At 36.3% G+C, this 21,824-nt stretch overlaps 1 protein-coding gene across 1 annotated transcript in view; it reads left to right on the top strand.

Annotated features, from left to right (window-relative positions):
- The window catches only part of LOC119430578 (collagen alpha-1(XXIV) chain), a 91,866-nt gene that overhangs the window by 4,877 nt on the left and 65,165 nt on the right, over positions 1 to 21,824 (top strand). The window contains exons 2-6 of the mRNA XM_037698009.1: positions 3,802 to 3,872; positions 8,216 to 9,573; positions 14,305 to 14,358; positions 17,675 to 17,728; positions 20,871 to 20,924. Of these exons, the coding sequence (XP_037553937.1) occupies positions 3,802 to 3,872; positions 8,216 to 9,573; positions 14,305 to 14,358; positions 17,675 to 17,728; positions 20,871 to 20,924 (1,591 nt within the window). The remainder of the gene's footprint in view (positions 1 to 3,801; positions 3,873 to 8,215; positions 9,574 to 14,304; positions 14,359 to 17,674; positions 17,729 to 20,870; positions 20,925 to 21,824) is intronic.

Below are 21,824 nucleotides of genomic sequence, written 5' to 3'. Positions count from 1 at the left end.
CATCCATCCATCCATCCATCCATCCATCCATCCATCCATCCATCCAAGCATCCATCCAAACATTCATTATCTTTTACCCGCTTGTTCCTTTTTGGGTTTCTGGTGCCCATGTCCAGCAATCACTGTGCGAGTGGCGATGGACACCCTGGACAGGTCTCCTTTCCATCACAGGGCAGATCCTGTGCAGAGTTTTCCATTAATACTTTATTTATGTTGAATTTTATCTAACAAAGCTAGTCTGATAAGTTCATGGAGAGAATTAGAGAATGAAGTTCCAGGAAGCAGCACCTTTTAAAACTTGACAAATGTAATTGTAGGAAGCAAGTTCAACTCTTCTTTTTCCTAATTAAATGTGTTTTTCTTTGTTGAAATAATTTTGCTCAGGTGTGCTTCCATTATCAGTATTAAAGTGTTATTAAGGATCTATGCATTTACAAAAAGAAACATCCATCATAAAACATGACAGAGTAATGCTCTCTTCATGACATTTCATCATATTTTCAGACATGAAAATGTCAAAGATAAATGACTTCACAGAAGGTTATATTTACACACCTTCATTTTTTACATTTTAACACTTTTTTCTTCTCATTATGGAGTCTGGCAGTCCAGAGATTTATTGACTTTTCTTTAATAATTTGTGAGTTTAGAGAGTAATTTACAAACTACTTATTTAGCTAAGCCAAATAACAAAATAATTCAAAGTGATGTCATGGTGTGTAGTAGCTCTGTCAATTAAAACCTGAGAAGTATAAACTGTAATAAATTAAAATCAGAAAAAAAGGCCAATAAAACTCCCAACGTTTGAGAATGTGATTATGCTTTGACTAAACTTTCAGTTATTTTGTTTTCTGTTTTAAATGTGTCTGACCTTCCATGAAATTAGGTTTATTAAATTACCAACAAAACAATTTACACTCGCATTCACCTTCTTTGATAAAATAACAAAACATAATATTTCTATCATATGATGTGGGCAATTGATGAATTAGTGTAATGAGCTTATCTTTACATAATTATTTTAGAAAATCTCAAATAACACAAACACATAAATGCCACAAATATAAAAGTTCAAATAAGATGTCCATTACTGGAATCTTTTATAATAAATTAAAATTATATTTAAATATTTCTTCTTGTTGAGACATTTTACTTTCAGTGTGCTGTCCAGATACTGTATCTTCTTAGTGCGAGTAAAGTAGGGATAATTTATCTTGTCAATAAAATAAATGTATTAGCTTTTTTTAATGTACAGATTTATTTAAATTACTTGTTGACAATGCCAATAATAACTCTTGCCACAGGTTCAACACAAAAATTATGTACACATTTTGTGAAATCTGTTTATTTTGAGTCATTTGGTTCTTTATTTCATTTGAAGGTGATGTTTACAGATTTTTTTATGAATAGTTAATTGCATTTGAATGCATCGTGAGTCAACTCAAGTTGAACAGATTTTTGGGGGGTGCTTATGCTACATGTTATTAGATTATTATTGTTAATTATTAGTAATGGATTCCATGTTTTATGCTTTAACAGCACTAACTATGGTTATTTGTTTAAGTTTCATAAATTTTCTTTGACAGATGTTGCTCTTGCTTGCTTGTGTGACAGAAAATGTTTGAGTTGAAGGGTCATTGATACAACACAGAAAGAGCAGCAAGCAGAAATTAAGTTGATGCATATGATCTTAATGCAAAATTTTCTACAAGGTCATTAAAAATATATAATACTTGTACCATAAAACCACAGTCTTTTATATATAGACCATGGTTTTAAACCAAGTGACAAGATTATTTCACCAGTATAAAGTGTCTCATGTAAACTTTATGCTTCCATCATCAATTATTCTCAACAGCTGAAACACTGATACATGTTTTCTTTATATAATCAAGAAAGGATTGGGTAAAGACTTATATTTTCTTTAGATCACATGTCAAACTCAATGCCCACTGACCAAATCTGGCTCATGTTAACATTTTATATGGTCTCCCAAGATGATATTTTAAATGTAAAATACTTTTATCTTTTGTCATTTTGCTTGAACAACATATAAAAACTTAACTCATTGCAGACTTATGCCAACTGGCCAACTTTGAAACTTTTTTTTTAAGAACAAAAGGCTGGATTTTTCATTAATATTTTATGGAGATGGAAATATTGTGTGGAAAAAGCAACATAGAATGACAACTGAGACCGATCAAACTCTTGCTGAGGAACCTTCAAGCAGTAAAAGATGTTACGTATCTGACGAGTTAATGTATTGACTGAAATTGGACCGTGGCTTGGACAAAGTTTTTGATTTTGGACCCCTTTTGTAACTCAGTATGACCCCCTGCTTAAGTTTAGTCCACTGTTGGGTGACAGCACAGTCACATCACAGCAAGAAGGTCACAGTTTTGATTCCTGGGCATTCAATGCAGAGTGCACATGTTCTCTGTGTGCACACGTTGGTTTTCTCTTGGTACTCCAGTTTTCTGCCACAGATCAAAAACATGCATGTTAGGCTAATTGGCAGTTTAAGTTGTTGCTGGAGTGAGGGAGTGAATGTTTTTGTCTCATTTACATCCATGTGTCCCTGTGATGGACTGGAGACCTGTTCAAGGTGTCCCTCACCTCTGGCATTTTGACTGCTGGAGATAGGAAGCAGCTCCCCAATGACCAGGAAAGGAAAATGTGGGTAAAGAAAAAAGTTGAATGAATGGATAGTCTACTATAGCTCACCTGTGGAAAAGACAAAACAAGAAACCTGCTTTTTTACAGCTGTTTTTTAGGTGAAGGGTTTGCTCGTCTGTTCTCTCTTATAATGCTCCTTGATGGAAGCAGCTGTTTCTGACTGCTCCCACACTTGTAGTACTAAATAAATAATAGTTTTTATCAATGTATACATAATGGACAGGATCAGCTGCTTTGAATGCTATCAGCACATTAAATGGCTGTTATTAGTTGTTATCGTCCCCATAGGTTGCACTCAGACTGTCCCTCCTGTACCACCTAGTAGGTTTAAAGGTATGTTGTTATCGCTAATAATATGCAGCTTTGCCCACTACCGATTATAATATGCAGCTTAGGCCGCTATCACTGATAATATGCAGCTTCGGCTGCATCTAAAACCGGAAGCTTTTTAATGTTAGCTTTATTTAAAACCTTGATTTACAATTTACTTATTACTTTTAAGCTGGATATCAAGGATTTACTTCAAATGAATTCCAGATTTAACAGTCATAAGGCTTTAATTTGGTATCTAAAATATCTCACTTAAAAGAGGATATGACCTAACCCTAACTGTAACCCAAACCCTAACCTTATAATTCTGTGATAACAACCTACTGAGCCTGTTGGGAGGTGGGACATTCTGAAGGCAACCTATAGGGATGATCATAACTAATAACGGTTATTTAATGGGCTGATAACATGTGAAGCGGGTGGCAGGAGTATATGCATTTTCTATCCATTTTATGATCAAATAAGTACAATGTTTTTTTTTTCCTTTTGAATTATTTTGACATCATCATTGAGATTTGTTTGTCTCCTCGGTACTTTGGACTCTGTTATACTCACATACGGTTTTGGTGACCTTGTAACCTCATTGTCAAAAGTACTAAGCAGATGAATATTTTTGGAGACTAAAAGTAAAACTAATTTTCAAGACACATCTCTGAAAGCAACAAAAATATTTTTTAAAATTATCACATACAATTACTGATACACTATTGTTTTTGTTTTTTTGTTTTAATATTTTAAAAAATAGCAATTTGAAATGGCTGAACTGGTATTAACTTGTGATTTCTTTGCCCTCAGGTGGAACTTTCTCCTGCTCCTGTCAGTATGCTCAGCAGTGCCCTCTGGAGAAGAAGACTACCGAGCTCAAGGTAAACGGTAGAAAACTTCAAAACAAGTGCGCTTAATTTATCCAAAGCTGTTTCATTCACCTCGTCTGATTTTATTAGTCACATTGCTCAAAACCATTATAAAAGTTTCCAATTTATCTGACAGATGCCTGGAAACATGGCTACAGGTTGAGCTCCCTTGTTTTTTCAATAAAATCATATATGCATAAATTTGTTATTTTAACTCGTGGATATCTGAATGAATTGTCGTTACTTATGTGCAATAGGGGAGGGGTGCTTCACCTTTGTCTGACTTGTGATTTTATATGTACAGCACTTTGTGGCAGCTGTGGTTGTTTTAAAGGGCTTTATAAATAAAGTATTATTATTATCATTATTTTACTATTATTACCACACATTCCTAAAAATAAAAAAAGTAGACAAATGCAAGACAAATTAATCCATTAATAAGATAGAGTGAGGAATATGTTTGTCTTTACGTATGAGACAGTTTAAATAGAATTTGGACTAATGTAATATTAGGTTAAACATGTCAGAGACGTCTCAGTGTTTAGATCAGCTGGAATGGTTTCCAGTTCATGCTGAAGGAAAAAAGTCCCTTGAAATCACATAACGATCTTTGTTCTTCGTCAGACTGAAGATTCACTTTCTACCTAAGTTCTAAACTGTATTAAAAATGTGTTTATCAGAAAGAAACAAGAACAAAATAAAGGTTTAGGTAAACTTATGGAAAGAATGCCACTAAATAGTAGGCCAGCAGCTGTAGCTGAAATGGCAAGTGCCATACAATATTTGGATGGTCTTCAAAAAACTCCAAAATCACTGATATCAAAAATAGGGCGATGACAGAAAAATCATGCATTTTAGGTGGAAACATTCAGATGAATTAGTTAATGTTGAGGCTTATAACTGAAGTAAAGACACTTTTTAAATATGTTTTTTGGAAAGATGTATTTAATATGTTAAGCACCTGATGTACCCTTCAGCTTTCTTCAGTTACGTTCATGGCTCACACATTATTTCTGCCTCAGTGGAACCTTTTAAGACTTTGTTGACATGACTATCATCACATTTAGACTATTTTAGGGTTAGGGTTAGTCTTTGAGTTTGCAGAGTCACACTCGAATTCAGTTAGTAGCAAAACATTTTTTGCCAGCGGTCTTTTTGAAAGTCAGGAACTTTAAATGATTTCTCATAAGAAATCTTCTGCAGATTTGTTTTATCTTTGTTGTCCTTCTTTGTACAAAAGTGAATAACAGCAAATCCACTTACACACTATTTCCGCAAACCAAGTTTTCCTTTAATTCTTTTTTTCTGCTTATGGACATTCTTGTGCTCCTCATTTTGTCTTGTGTTGTGTCTTTAGGACCTTTTGTGGCAGTTTTGCCTGAGTGGTTAGAGCAGTTGTCCTCCAAGGAGAGTTGTAGGTTTGATTCCACCAGTATGCAGTCACGTGTTAGTGTTCCTAGGCAAGACATTGAATCCCTCAGTACTTCTGCTGTACACCCGATCAATGTATGAATGTTATCTAATATCACTGATAAGTCTCTATCGAATTATTCAGATTAGCTTTGAAGCGTTGTAGTAGAGTGATGCATGACTGTGCGTGGATGGTAGTGAGGGCACAGATTGTATTGTAATGCATTTTGAGTACCGTACTTGCCGCCGTAAACGTCGCTTCACCGTATAAGCCACATCTATTATGTGTTACCACTGACATGTCACAATTGTTACGTGTCACCGCTGACAACCCGGAAACGTGGGCCGATGTGCTAAAAATCGATTGGCTGCCAAATGGCAGCTGCGAGAACGTGCACAGGACTTTAACAAGAATTTAACAAGATTACCACTTAAAAACAATTATTTGTGTGCTTGAAATTATAGCAAATGTGTGTCTCAGTTTCACTTTTCTTTAATAAATGTACTTTAACGGTCAAATGAGCTGCGTTTTGTTTGGGCAGCGCAGCGAAATGCAGCTAATTTGCTCCAGGATGTTCAGAGCGAGACAAAGGTGGCTTGGTATGGCAAGCCAAGTGTCTCATTAATAGCCACTTTTACCTATTAATGAGACACTTGACTTGCCATATAGTTGAGGGACCTCTATTAGCTGAAAATGCTAGTGTTCAATATTTTCCATGTCAGAATGAATGAAATTGTCAGATCTCAGACTAAATTTATGTTATAAATATGGGATTAAAAAAAAACATAAATACGTTGCTTCGCTGTATAAGTTGCAGGCATGCCAATTTATGCAAAACCTGTGACTTATACAGCGAAAAATACAGTATCTGGTACAGTCTGTTACCCATCTTTTCAATGAGAGTTTTATTGGGTTACATGCGTTGTTGGTGCACCCAGCCTTTGCTGTCACAGAATTCTCAAATTATTGCAGGAAGAAAGAATATACCATTTCAGAGACTGGTGCAAATGATAAAATTTACATCACAACTGCCTCATGTGTGAGAGGATGATGGACCATAAATTAATGTAATCCCAAACGGGGCCAGCTCTCGTAATCAGTTCGGTTTGTTTAAGTCATTGTCTCTGATCCTGCACCTCCTATAGACTTATTCAAAAGAGGGATCTGATGATGTATTGGTTATTGTAATCATCAGCTGCAGAGTCTCACTGCACTAAAGAGGCCATCTTCCTACTTTTTTCTAAAAGATACAGTAAATTTTGCACCTTCAGTTCCATTATTATAGTGTGTCTTACCCCTCTTTTTCAGTGGACAGTTGGCTCCATGGTTTTTGAGGCACAATTGTTTGGAATGAACAGACAGAGAAACACATTTCAGGATGGTTTGAGTTCTCTTATGTGCAACAAGTGCCCATACCTGGCACCCACACATGAAAAAAATAACACATACATATGTTGTGATGTTTTATATTGCTTCTTTCTGGAACTATCATGCATCATGACCAAATTATGATGCACAGCCCCCCTTTCAGCAAACTTTATTGGCTGGTTTTCTGAATCCTGGTTTCGTTGTGTGCCTATAAAGTCTCCATAATCATCTAGACGCAGCTGTCTATCTGTTACTTCACAGAACAAAACAGATTTAACTCACCAGAGTCTGTGGAAAACTGTTCAAATTGCATTTCTTTAGATCTGTCCTTGGAGATGAAATTTGAATATAAGCATGCACTATTTTTCTAAAATCTTCTATCAAATACAACCGTTTTCAATTACCGTAGTTTTGTAAATCTGTGGTTGTGGATTTAGTCTTTAAGCTAAAACTAAAATAAGATTTAACATTCCCCATAATTTATACAGCTATACATTGCTTCTGCTTATGTTTCTTCATGATTGTAATGCATTCTGGTTTGACAGTAGAGAGTACCCAGGGCTGCACAGTGGCACAGTTGGTTAGCACTGATGCTTTGCAGCGTAAGTGTTCTAGTTGTATAGACTCTCATCCTTTTATGTGGATGCGTCCCATTTTTAACAAATCTAGCAGAATCTGCCCTCGCATTTTTATAACCTGTTGGCATGGGCACCTTACCCTAGCGTCAATCCAACCATTCATTATCTTTACCTGCTTCTACCTTTTTTGGGCCATGGGAGTCACTGGTGCCCATACCCAGCAGTCAGGTAGACAGGTAGAGAATAAGGCATCCTCTGAATAGATCTGATTTTCAGTTTCTGTCCCCTGGCTCCAGATGAAGGTTTCCTCCTGTTAAGAGACCCATATAAAAACATTTTATCCCTACAGTCATATCTTTTAAAAGGTAGTCCAGATGTAACATGTCCTAACACAAGCCCCTACAAGGCATACTTTTATTCTTACAGTATATTTTATATTAAAAATTGTTTTCTTGCTGTTAAATCGTGGTGGTGTCCTCTGTATCATGGAACTTGGATGTATGATGCCCTGCTGTTAAACAAACTTAAATAAACTTGATTTGAAAAGGCGTGAAACACAACAGGGCCTTTCTTTGGTTTGCATGTTTGGGGATGTGTTTTTGACTCCATATTGGTTCTAGACATGTGTGTTTATATGTGAATGTTTATCTCTGTGTGACCCTGTGATTGAATGGAGACCTGCATCTGCTTCACTCCTGAAATAGGCACCGGGTTTTTTCTAACACTGAACAAGATCAAAGAGATTTAGAAAATAGATTGATATGGTATCCAATCTAATCAAGGCTTGTGTTTCAACAGAAGTAGGACAACACATTTTTAAAGTTCAGCAAAGCAGTAGTTTCTGTCTGAGATACACTGATAAAACCCATTTACAAAATTGTGTAGATAAATGTGAATTTTATTGAAAGTGAGATGTTTAGAATAAGTTCAGAATCACTTTATTTTGATGTAATTTAGTTTTGGCATAATAAACTTACCATTGTCTCCTTTGCCAACAGGTGTGGATATCCTCCATCGACTGGGGTTCACAGATCAAAGCAGCACAGACAATCCCAACGACAGGACAGCCTCACCTCAAACCACTTACACCAACGTTCCCCCATTTCTGAATGTTCCATTTTCTGGACATGGGGTGATATTAGACACAAACTCCATTTATGAGATTCCAGCAAGCAGCCTGTTCCATACAGAGTTTGGAGATGAATTTTCTTTTGTGATTAGCTTAAGCTCCTGGGGAGTAAGCAATGCTTTTCTTTTAGGTGTTAAAGATGGCAGGGACAGACTGCGTTTTGGCATTCAGCTGTTACCACGCAGACTGGTGGTTTATACTGCAGAGCAATCCTCTGTCTACTTCACCTACAACTGGCAGGATGGGAGGCAGCATGCTTTTGCTGTTGGCGTTCGTGCACGTTCAGTGTCCTTTTATGCAAATTGTGGAGCGGTGCAGCAACGAGAGCAAACCCTGGGAAGATCTCAGACTCTGGGAGAATCTGGGAGTGTCTTTACTTTGGGCAGGATGAACTCAAAGGCACCTCCATTCAGTGGTCAACTCTGCCAACTGGATATCTATCCTTCCGCCCAAGCTGCTGCACACTACTGCAACTACCTTAAAAAACAGTGCCGGCTGGCCGACACTTATCGATTGCCTTTGCCACATTCACGTTTGGATATTAAGGCAAATGACCACCCTGTGAACCCCTCACCAAAGTCCTCTCTTGGAGTACCAACCACCCATCATCCTTCTACCAAAGTTGACAGAGAATTATCACAGAGAAGCCATCTTCTCACACAGTATTCAACCCTGAGCCCAAGAACACAGCTACATCTGAGGGAACCAAGACACATTTCCACACTGAAGCCCTTCTCACTTAAACCCCATGATCCTACACAAGTGCCTCCAAGAAGGCAAGCAATGCTTGATCTTGTCCATAGCATATATATCACAACAAACAAAAATGTATTAGCAACTGACCAAGGCCATCTGCCTCAAGGCAACATAGATCAGTCTGAGAACACAGAGGAAGACAGCAGCTCCAGTAGCCAGCAGACTCCACAGATCTTCCCAAGTCTAATATCTCCAGTCAGGAAAAATCAAGTGAAGGACGGACTCAGGAACAACTTTGGGGGCTCAGACCTTGGGACTAAACACATGCATCACATTCTGGAGTCTCATCAACGAGCCAACCGCACCACTTTGTACAGGGAAAATCAGGTTGACACTTCAGAACAACACAACTCTGATGGCAGCTATGAGGACTCAGACCTTGGAGGATATGATTATGGATATGAGGAGCCAGAATTTCTTTATGACTATGAAGATGGATTTTATGGGCCCAAAGGAGAGCCAGGTTTTCCGGTAAGTGACTGAATATGTGCGTGGTTACAATCTGCTGTTTCACACCATCAAAAGAAAATTCAAGGAGATCACAGCAAGTTAACTAACAAAATACCTTTCTAAATGGAATGTCAAGAATAAATGATTGATGCTTATGTATTTTAGTTGTAGTAGTTTAAAGGTCTGTGCTTTTTTTTCTTCCATGAACAGAATAGGTAAGCTAAAGTTCCAAAGCTGAAGTACTACTCCTAGTTCTTATTTTTCTCTTATTTTAAAGAGGATAACTTTTATAAAAGTTAGAGATTTAGCCTCTGGCATTTTAACACAAGCTTGCTGTCAAGAAAACCCAGCCATCCAGACATGCCTTTAGAGTTTCCAAAGAATGCTTTGGATTTTCAGAACTGAGGTTTGTCCTATGTTTTCACCTGATCTGTTTTAATTTAAATTCGGATGCCAGTTTTTACTTTATACAGTGCTCCATCAGATATAAATTTCCGAAGGGATTGTGGAAGAGACACAGTTTACCCAACACAGAAGTGCTCCACATTTTTGTCCCATTCTTTGAGCCACATTAGACCTAACTCCAATACTTTGAGCATAACACAGTCTTATTTTTGTTTGTCTTTTCAAGCTGATTAAGTTTGGGCAAAACTACGTGATACTACTCATCACTTATGTTTGTATGTTTTCTTGTGCATATCTTGTATGTATCTGCTACTGCAGCAGTTTGGATGCAGGCATGATTTATGAATGTTGGGTCAGCTGAAGGTCAGCCATTGACTCGGGGTCATCAGCTCTGGGTTTAAACTCCAAAACATGCTAAAATACTCCCACAAGGGAAGAATTTCACACGTGATACCAGAAATGTGACACACACAGGCTACCGCAAAACTTGGGTATAGGTTTATCTGATTTGGGTTTAAAACGTTTTATTGAAAGTAAGTAGGGAAGTTCACAAAATTACACAAAAATGCAGATGTTTAAAAAAGGGAACTTTCTCTGCTGGATTTGCATCCATCATCTTCATGCATAACATTTTTGTTTATTAAAATCGAGCTTTCAAAATGTTCTCCCAAGTGAATATTAATAAAGTTTGGATTTTAATCGTTACATTACAACTATATGTTTTGGGCAAACAATGATGTCACTATATCACAGCTTGTTTAGTGTATGTCTGCTATAGGGGAGTATATTGAACGTATATTAAACTCCACAACAATAACTTTTTTTAAAGTTTTAGGAAAATAAAAGCTAAATTCTGCTTATTTTGTACAAGTAATAAACTAAAATTACTATTATCTAGACAAAGATTTTTAAACTTTTTTTTATTTTTTATCATGTGTTCATTGGAACATACTGATGACCAAAGCTACAAAGCTTCTGCAATGTCATGATACTGGACAGAGCTTCAAGTAAGATATGGTACCAAAGTACTTTTACAGCAACACACATCATTTAAACAAATTATATCAGTGTAACAAATTTGCTATTGTTGTGTGTCTGAATCAAGCCATTGGAGGATATGTTCATTGCAAAAAAGTCTTTAGGCTTTCTAACCAAGAACTACATAAACTTATATGGTTGATACTCTGTCCACTGTAGTCAACACGAGTCTAACAAGATGACCTAACTTATGAATAAATAAACCAATAGTGTTCAACCTTATGTAAAACAGTAAAAATAATGTTTCAGTGTTAGCATTTGTGTTAGTTTCACTTAACTTTTTTACTCTGGTAGACAAACGTGGTTATATAGATAATTTTCATTAAAATCAGAACTATCCACACATGGTGTTATATTCATAATTTATATATATTAATAATAGTAATGCCTGATCTGTATGGCTGCAGAAAATAATATCTCACTCTAAACGGTTAATTATTTTATTAGTTTTTATCTTTGTATTACTGGGAGTGAATGGTTGGACCATGGAGAAGGTGTTATTTGAGCTACGAGACTAGAATCCAGTAAATGAACAACGTAGAATGACTGGGAAGTGAATGGGTTAATCTCTTTTAGTTGGGTCAAGTTAAATATAATAAACTTTGATATTCATCTGCGTTTGGCAAGTGACCATTTTTATGATCAAACAAATAAAACACAAGTCTCTAATTAAAACATGGATGTGATTGGTCAGTTACTACAAACCCATTATTAAAAAGTTTGTCATAAACAGAAAAGTTTGGGCTGAATTGTCTTTCCACATCTTTGAAGCATATTTTACAAAGTCTGATAGGATTAATTCAAACATTTTGTTACCACATCTTAGTGTTAGTTTGTTTTCTTCAATCCACCATCAAATTTGACATCGATTGGTGATCAGTGTTGAACTGTGTCCAAACCTGATTTTATGGTTCTTTATGAATAACTCAGATGTAGTTCTCATTTTTCTTGCAGCCTCAGAGCATCACAGTTTTATCAATTAGTGGGCTAAACAATCAAATCTTTGTCTAAAAAAAAACCCTTTAGAAGGATTTTCTTTGTTCATGTGGTCAGCTCCAAACCCAGGTCGTTTCAAGATGCCACTTTTAGAGCAGGGACTTCTTAATTGGATGCCAACATCTTCATTTGTGGTTACATAAAACTCATTTTAGCCACATCTGCAGTCAAAAGATTAGTTTATGGCAAGCATTATGGATTTTGGATTATTTTGGACTATTCAGTAACATTTTGATACAATGCTATTATAGAAATGGCATGCTCAACATGATCACGCTTTAAGTAACTTGTAATTTTTTTAAAGTTTTTTTTTTAATCAGTAAGCATTGCCAAGCAAATTATTCTCATATTGGTGCAGGTTGTTGTGATAAATATAAAATCCACGCTCCTGGGAAGAAAATGAGTGTAACTGAGAATACCCTCATCGTAATTTGCATTTGCCATGCTTACCTTACAAGGGGGATCTTCTACGTCATAGTTTTACCTATGCTGTTGCGACATAATCCACCATAAACTGAAATGTGTTCATCAAACCTGACGTTAAACAAAAGCACATGGTCATTTTACTGTTTCTGTTGTAGCCTTGGAGATGGTGTTTGTGCTCACACTTTCCATTTATCTGTGTGTGGGAGTCCAGAAGAACAAACAGCTGCTTCTTTATAAATGTCCCCCCCAGTGCTCATTTGGTATTCTGAGAGATGATGTGGAAGCACCACAATAGCTTCTTGTAATTTGTTGCTACAACAAAAATAAACAGAATTCTGTTCTGATCTAAATGTCTTTTCAATATTAGTCTTTACAAAGATGCTGTTTTTGTGGTCGAAGGACAATGTTTCTTCATATTATCCATTGATGGAGCTGATATGAACACACACGTGTATAATCCCATCTATTTACTTTAACTCACGTTAAACCCATGCAACCCTGTCCTGTTCTCCCGGCCCCGTCCACCTCGTCCACTACCAGCCACCGTTCCAAACACAAGGTCAACCTGCAGTATTTCATGCTTCTCACATTTTGTAATTTTTTTCATGCATTGATAAATAATTTAGCACAACAAGTTTCAGCACAACAAATTGTTTACAAGCAGAGAAAGCATTATCACCTCAGCTGCTGCTTTGTGATTCAGGGCCATGGTCTGTTCACTTATTATTATTACTTTTTTATATAAATGACTATGCTCACACAGCTGACACTTGTGGTGAATTAAAGTTACTCCTCTCAAGTTCTTGAGAGGAGTAACTTTGAATGAAACACAGGCTTCAGGTACAGAGAAGTGTGCTGCTGCTAAGTGCACTAGCCAGGTATCTTTATACAGTACTTCTTCATTTACACTGGTCTAAAGGATCAACGTAGAGGGGAACGCACACATTCTGACATGAAGCTGAGCTCTGTTGTGACCATTGTTTCCACCAAATATTCCTTTCAAAGCTCAAAGTCCTTTTTATTTTAAGAAGGCTGTGGCAGTAGGTGTTACGTCAAAAAAAGCAACCTTAGGAAACAACTTGGTACCTCCATACTGTGAACAACATCTGGGAAATGTGTTAATTTAGTTCAACTTTATCATGAAATTTAAACATTTTTTTTGTACATGAAGGACTTTTTTCACTTTTGTTAAAACAAGCTGAAATGCACGTTTAAGGTCAAGTTTGCTCAAATGTTTTGTAGTTTGAGACAAGTGAACAAAGAATATAAACATGAATTTATGGGTAGATGTCATAAAATCTGATTTCGTTTACTTTCATAAGAATAAATTAACAGTTTTGCAAAAAATTTAAGATTATTTTCGTTTTATTTGTTTATGCTTGTTCAAAAGTAAATACCGTATAAGTTGTTATATACTTTTCCATGTGTAAATTTTATTTTATATTTTTGAATCAAAGGATCATCTTTGTAGTATTTACATCTTATTCTTGGACTTTTCATTACAACTAATTCCCATCCATTAATTTTCTTTACCTGTTTTTCCTTTTGTGTGTGCAGTAATGCACTAACAGAGGTGTGGTAGTCCCTGAACATTATTATGTTAATCCCATTGTTTCAGTTTAGTCTGCTGGTGTCTGCCTCGTCTTGAGAATGTAACAACCCTTCTGCTTTTAGCTGAAACCACTTGTCCTTTTATTTTATCTGTACAACTTTTTATATAATTGTGGAGCATGCTCATCATTGAAAAGGTCTGTGCAGTGAACTACATGTTACTGCTTGTTACCAACATCTTTTCTCTTGTTTTTGCACTCTTTACTTCCTTTTCTCTATCGATCTGTTTGCACAACATTCACTATATCTCCCTACTCCTCTGTTTCTCTGATTTAGGGACCTCCTGGCCCCCCTGGTTTATCTGGTCCTCCTGGAAGGAGAGGTTCAAGGGTGAGCAATGTTTAACACACCGCATGATGTAAATGACATGTAACAGATCACAGAGGAACCAGTTTACTAATGTTTTGTGTACAATTTAAAATGAGTTACATAGTAAGAATTAACCCCAGTTGTGTATTTTCCCACCTGTGAAATTGACATATTTTGATAAGAAAAAGTCTGTTTGATATTTGTGCCAGGTTCCAGATCGTATGAGCGTTAAAAACTCATGAAAAGTTTTCTTAGGAAAACACAAGTGAGCAAAACAGAGTACTGCTGAGAAAGGTGTTGCCACATAATGGTGATATTAGCTTCACTACAGCGGCTGCTACACTCAATAAAAAAGTCATATTTTGGGTTAATTTTCTCTAGAAGTTCATTTAAAATCAAATGAAACCAATCTTGCATGGTATGAATCAAGACCAGCAATAAAAAAGAAAACAAAATAGTATTTAGGAACTTTTAATTTCTTCAGGAATACAAGCATTTATAATCATCCTTCCTGATCCCAAGTTTGCATACATATTTAATAAAGACCTTTTTTTCATTCAACCTTTATTTATACAGATTAATGCCATTGAGCCTCAGAGACTCATTTATAAGAGAGGCCTGATTTCTTATGACAACAGTGGACAACAGTAGAAAATCATAAAGGATGCGCACAAATTGGGAATAACAAGTGAAATTAAAATGTTATTAAAAATGTTACAAAAAACAGCTAGGTTGCAAGGCGATGTAGAAAACTAAAAACAGAAACATTGGTTGCATTGGTTTTGCCATGAACTTAACAGATGTTTGAAGCCTTTTAGAGAGGTCAAGATCAAGAGCTTCAGATCTTTTTGCAAGATATTCCAGGAAACAGTAGCGGAGTAGGAGAAGGCCCTTTTGCCTACTTCAGTCCTCACTGAGGGGACACTGCATGTAATAATGTCCTGAGAGTGCACTCACACAGTGACATGTAGGAGGAGATGTATGAAGGCCACAGACTAAGAAGAGATTTAAAGATGGAAATTTACCAGTGAGTGAGTCTACGTGAAGTTAATGATGTCCAGTTAACCAGTGAATACAGGGTGCAGTGATGGGTACGATAGTTACAGCCAGTTATTAATCTTAGCGCACCATGATAGACAACATCCAACATCTGCAAGTTGCTTGTAGGGGCATTCATGTAAATCATATCACCGTCGTCAATGGAGGGAAGGAAAGTGGCAGTTACAAGGTGTTTCCCTTTCTTGAGCTGACCAATCAGATCCAGCAGAGCAGGTGGTGTACAAAAGGAGGGACAGTTTCTGTAGCATCTAATTTTACAAGAAGCATGAAGAAAACAGAGTTAAATAGCATTTTGGTAGCTGTTACATGAAAATGTTAACATTCCCTCCAAGTTATCTTGGAAGTGTTCCTGATAACATCCAAACATACTAATTGTTAGCATAGAACACAATAATAATAAAATTAGTTTTGTTTGTTATGGTGGTTAAGTAAGGGGAACAAAGCACTGACACACATCTCTGTGGTTAACATGACTAAACTAAGAGCTGTATGAGGGCCCCGTATGATGAGTCAATTCATATAAATTAAGGAACATTGTTCTAGTTGGTGTATTTGAAACAGCCCCATCCGTTGGCCATGCTGTGCCAGCTGTAACCAGCAGCTGTCTGGTTCTTCTAAAGACTTCTAAAGACTTAAACACTTCTTTAAGCAACAGCCAAGGCTGTCATGATGCAATGCTGCAACAATGTTTCAAGTCCTGCAGGCATCTTGCAACTGAATACCACACATTTTGTTGAATGCTGTGAAGGAAGGTACCTAAATGAATCTACTTCTGGTTTTTGCTCTTCCCAAAATAGCTGCATTTTTATGGCTTATTTATCTCAGGGAATGTAAATATCTGCAAAGCTTCATTGGTAGACATGTTTTTTTTTTAATCTTGTTTAGAAAGATTCAGAGCTGAGTTGGTGGTGCTGTGTTGTTTATGCTCCTGTCAAGACGATGAAACATGATTCAGGAAGCTGTAAGGCAAATAATATTTTTGGTTAAACAAAGATGGCTATACTTAAACATTTTGTAAATATTGCCATTATGATTTCAAGAACAACAGTGTGTTAATCACAGTATAAAGTAATCTACCAGGCTGCAATGTTTCATTGGCTGTTGCATCAAGTTGCCAGATGATGTCACGTTAGTTGAAGCAAGAGTTGGTATCTCGATAAGAAGATGCACTAAGATGATGTTGCACTGGTCATATATGGACATCTCTGCTGTGCCAGACAGGTTCCACACAAGAGAGGGGAGAACTGTCTAGTTTCATCATGGTCTTGTTTCCTGCTGTGTTTTACACAGAGCATGAAACACATGCAAGATGACAGTGAGTCAGTTTACAGTACTGTAATATGTCTATTGATAAAACAGCTGTGAATAAACCAGGAATAATTGTAACTCCAAAAGTATCTTTTTACTTTGCTTCCTAGGAGCCAAATGTTCTTGTAAGCTTTGAAAGTGGTCTGGTTCATCACAAACTTCAGCTCCAATCCAAGTTTTTATTTGAACTTTGACTGCTTTTTTACTCGTTTTCTGTCCAGTATTTGTAACGGACCATGCCTATGTATTTTGCTGTGTGTGCTTACACAATCAGTTACTAAATCTTTGAGTCCTTGGACCTTGAACAAGTGGAAGTCAAAAAAGGGATGTCCAGCCTAAAACATTATTTACAACTCATGAACAGAACCTGAAAATCAGATGTTTTATACATTCGGGAAAAAAAAAACCCTGACAAAGACTTGACAGATGCACCATCTGTGCATCTGTCAGATGTATCATCTGGTGCAGCTGTGCATCCAGTACCAGCTGGTATTAGACTGAAACTGAGTGGACAATAAAACCCCACCAAAGTCCAAAAAATAAATAAAAAAATAAAAAAACACTGAAAGAGCTCTAGAAAGCCTAAAAGAAAAATTGCACAATAAATTTTATAAGGAAGTCTGCTTTTGTGGAAGTACAATATAAAGTAAGGGGTATGTAACAGAGCAGATATGCAGACATGTACCCAATAAATGGCATGTTTGGTGGTAGGAAGTGCAAGCAACAGTGCACACCTACTTATGCATTGTGCACATGCATGGTTATATTTTGATTACATAACAATTTCCTAGAAGCTTTTCGTTTAGAACTGGTGACATGAAACATGTTGTAATTCTCGTAAAGTTGTGGATTAACAACCTTTTATTAAATGTGCATTGCATCTCTTAAAATGGTAATAAAAATAAATACTTCACCAATAAACATAAATTGTGCATTTTGCCTCTTCTTTTAATGTCTGCGTCTGTTCCAGGGCCCCACTGGTCCACATGGAAAACCAGGACAACCTGGACCACCTGGGCCAAAGGTGGGTGATTTTCTTTTTCTAAAAGACCTGGAAATGTCTCCGAGTGCATCAGAAATGTCTGTGTGGAAAAAAATAAAAAGTTTTGAACATGGACTCGCACACAACTGCAGGCAGTGTTTCCATCATCATGGAAATTGTGCTTCACTTAAACGTGTGCTAACGTGAACATACCTCTCATCGCACCGACATTCAAACATGAAAGGCCAGCCAGTCTGAATTACAGCATAAATAGGAAGAAACTCTTTATCAGGAGTTTATTTTTTGTACTTTAACTCAAAGCTACAACAAAAAGGAAAAACATTTAAATGATTTTTTTCAGACAGAAGCTGACAAATCCAAGAGTTTTATTTTTTTAATTTTTTTTCCAAATGTCGCTGTATGGTTGACCTCAACAGCAGACTTTAAATAAAGTGATCAGTGGTTTCTGCTAACATGGAATAAAACTGAAACATGAGTTTGGCAGTAAAAGACAGATTATTTATGCTTTATTAATGTGACTTTTGGTTTTGATTACAGTTCATTTTCAGATTCAAAATGAGGAGTTGTATAAAGACTTTGTGAGAGTCTTTGTTTCCAGGCTTTCATAGCTACACTTCTGAACATCGTACACACTAGTGTATGACAATGATGATGGTGATGGTGGTGGTGGTTGTGGTGGTGGTGATGATGATGATGGTGGTGGTTGTAGTGGTGGTGATGGTGATATTGGTGGATGTGTGTAAATTGAAAAAAATGTAATTTTGATGCGGGTAACTTCAGCAACTTAATTTGTTAAAGCAAATTTCTTAAACTGAACATCAAAATATACCTTTTTAAGAAAAACAAACAAAACTAATGGGTGACTAGGGATAAAAAAAATAATAAATCTGCTGCCTGTGTTTTTGAATTTCTCAATAATAAATAGTTGGTCACATGTACAGACAAAACTGTTTTCACAGAAATTCACCAATAAAGCAGAGAACTGCAGCTCAGCGGATGCAAATTATATATTTTTATTTTTTATACAAGCTTTTATAACGTGCAATGATTTTTCATTAGACTAGCTATGGTACTAAAATGAACCTGGGGTTATTTTTATTCACATCTATTAAAAATTAGTAATATGCAGTTCTAGCTTTATGGAGAGCTTTTTTATATGTTAGCAGACTATCTCTCCAAGATTAAAAAAACAAACAAAAACAAAACAACTCTTCAACATTAGTGGAATGACATTTTCTTTCCAGTTTTCTAGATGCCTGTTTTAAATTACATAACTCAGAACTGAACCAAGGAGCCAGTCTCCTTTGATTGATTTCTTTCTTTTTCAGCGGAGCAGTTTTATCAAGTGAAGTTTTCAAATTGACAAACACACTGACAGTTTGTTAGTCCTATCCAAAGAAGCATCCTTACAAACCTAACAAAATAAGCATAATTGAAAATATATAATTTCCCATTATTTATTTTAGACTATTTTTATAGTGACAAGAAAACGTCTGAGATTAGTTTTATGTCATTCACTTTTACAAAAATGTAGATTTGTGTTTTGTTAAAGGACAAATGGCTTCAGTTATGATGACAGACATGAGCAACTCATGCTGGTCCCTAAACTGTTTGACTTGTTACCTTCAGGGAAGCGCTACAGGTGCATCAGAACACGAACAAACAGATTCAAGAACAGTTTTTTCCCGAAAGCCATCACCACACTGAACTCACACATGCACTGATTTAATAATCTAACCTCCCAAACACCTGGACTTCTATTGTGCAATACTACTGACATTTCATACTCTCAGTCACCTTAACTACCTCACTAATATCCATGATGTGCAATACAATTGTGAAATACTTGTATTTTTTACTTTCATTATTATATCTATATTGCGTTACTTTTTTTATATTTTTAGTGTGTGTTTAGTGTTTAGTGTGTGTTTAGTGTTTAGTGTGTGTTTTCTTAAGGCGTGTTTTTGCACTGGAAAAAGGAGTGGCTCTTAATTTCATTGTACTGCGTATAATGACAATAAAGGCATTCTGATTCTGATTCTAAAGAGAACAGAGCATGTGCAAGTTGAATCAACTCAAATGTAGCCAGAAGTGGTTAAGAACTGGGATAATCAGTCGCCATACCGTCACAGCATGGCAGGAAGGACAGAAACACGGTTTAGTGGATTATTCTTATCCTGGATTATTCTTATCTGTTCTTTTGTCAAAGTGCAGAGCATGACCCAATGCTGATTAAACTGAAAAAAAAAAAAAAAAAAAAAAGAGTAAGGAAGCATCTTTGCTGAGTCCAGACACGTTAATATAACTAAGTGAGGATGTGGGGAGCCGCAACCAGATGTTAGTGGTTACACAAACATCTGGATGGGGCTACCACAGAGTGGCTGTGTGTAGACCAGGCAATCAGTGGTGCATGAAGCAAGTCATGCTGCAGGCTCAGATAAGTGGATGTTCCAATCCATCCTCTCTCACAAGTAACAAACATAACTTTTTAGGTTTTTCTTTAAAAGTGGAAAAGCAGAATCAAGATGCTGAACGGAAGCAAGAAACCTCATCAACTCAGTTCGTTTCATTTTATTAGCTTTTATTTAACCAGGCAAATCCCACTGAGATCACAGATCACAGTTAAGGCAGATATTCACATTAAAATAGGTTTGGTTTGCAGGAGTCATTCGGATGAACGCTGCTGGCTGACATGTTTTAGGCAGTGTCAGATATTATCAACATAATTTCTACACTTAAAAAGATAGTCTTTCACTCAGTATATGCACTACTGACTTTTCTTTCCATAAACAGGACTAAACTTTGATTTTATGTTATGGTTTATGCTTTTCTGCTCAAGTCGTCAAGTCAAGAAGTACGCTTCACTGGTTGTTAGTCAAAACTATAGTAACACGATGCTCTAAACCAGATGAGGTTTTACTTGTTTTATGTGGACAGACAGACAGCCTTTAGTGGGAAATGTATTTAAAGGCTTGAGGCCTAACAACTGTGAGGAGGAAATGTGAACAGCTCTTAAGGGTGATGTTTTAAAGTACCGGTAGTCTGAACATAAAAGTTTAGCAGCATGATTTGAAACTTTAAAGCTGTAGAGGTTCCTTTTGTTTGACTTGTTCCTACAGCTGTTTTTATCTCATCACTTTTGTGGCTCTGCTTTTTACCCCAGGGTTCAAAAGGAGACCCAGGACTGTCTCCAGGTCAAGCTGCTGCAGGAGAAAAGGTCAGAAATCTGCCAATCATTTCTGTATCTGTCCTCCTGCTCTAAAAACAACAGGCTGCAATCAGACTCTTATTCTTCTTCATCTTTAAATGCGTATGCCTACGATGCCGACTGTACAGTATATACTACACATGTTTTTGTTGTAAATGTGGATTCCACTATTTTATTTTAGCAACATTTGGGAAAGGCTGCTAAACTGTTTGTATATTATAAATATTCCTGAAGAGTGATGGAAAGTAGCAAACAAACAAACTTCATATTCCAATTAAGGTTTTGATCTTTCAGTTGATCTTTAAAGTTATTACAGTTTGTTTTTGTTACATAAGTCCAGTTTTTTTGATTCACCCATGTTTTATTTCCTTCTGGACTTTATCACAGTATTAATTTTCCTGTACTGCACTGGTAAATATCTTGAACTAATTACACCCCAAAACCTTGTTTCCTTTGTTAAATTTAATGACTGCTCCACAAACAACAATTTGCTAAGATAATTTAAGAAAATATGTTTTTTTTTCTTTTATTTATTCCAGTTTTGACAGATTACATTTGAATAAGATGCCTGAGGATCCCCTCACATACAGTGTCATACTGAGGAAGAATACTCTAATTGTTGTATATATTGTCTGTACTCTATATGTTGTCTGCCTAAAACAGGTTTCTCTTGAAAATGAGTCCTCGTGACTCAATGAGACTACCAACCTGTATAAATAAAGGTTAAATAAAAAAGAAAATAATAATGTGCATCACGACGGATGATGTCCATCAGTTAATGACACTGCATAGCAGTTTCAGACTCTCACTGGTAATATTCTACAAAAATAGAACTTTTCAGGAAATAATAATAGAACAAATAAATTTAAAAAAAGTTTTACTTCCACTGGTCCCTAAAGAGAAAAAGAG

This window comes from Nematolebias whitei, chromosome 3 (genome assembly GCF_014905685.2).
Source record: "Nematolebias whitei isolate Nwh7 chromosome 3, NemWhi1, whole genome shotgun sequence".
Lineage (NCBI taxonomy): Eukaryota > Metazoa > Chordata > Actinopteri > Cyprinodontiformes > Rivulidae > Nematolebias > Nematolebias whitei.
The sequence above is the reverse complement of the archived record's forward strand: the minus strand, read 5'-3'. Positions and strand labels throughout refer to the sequence as shown.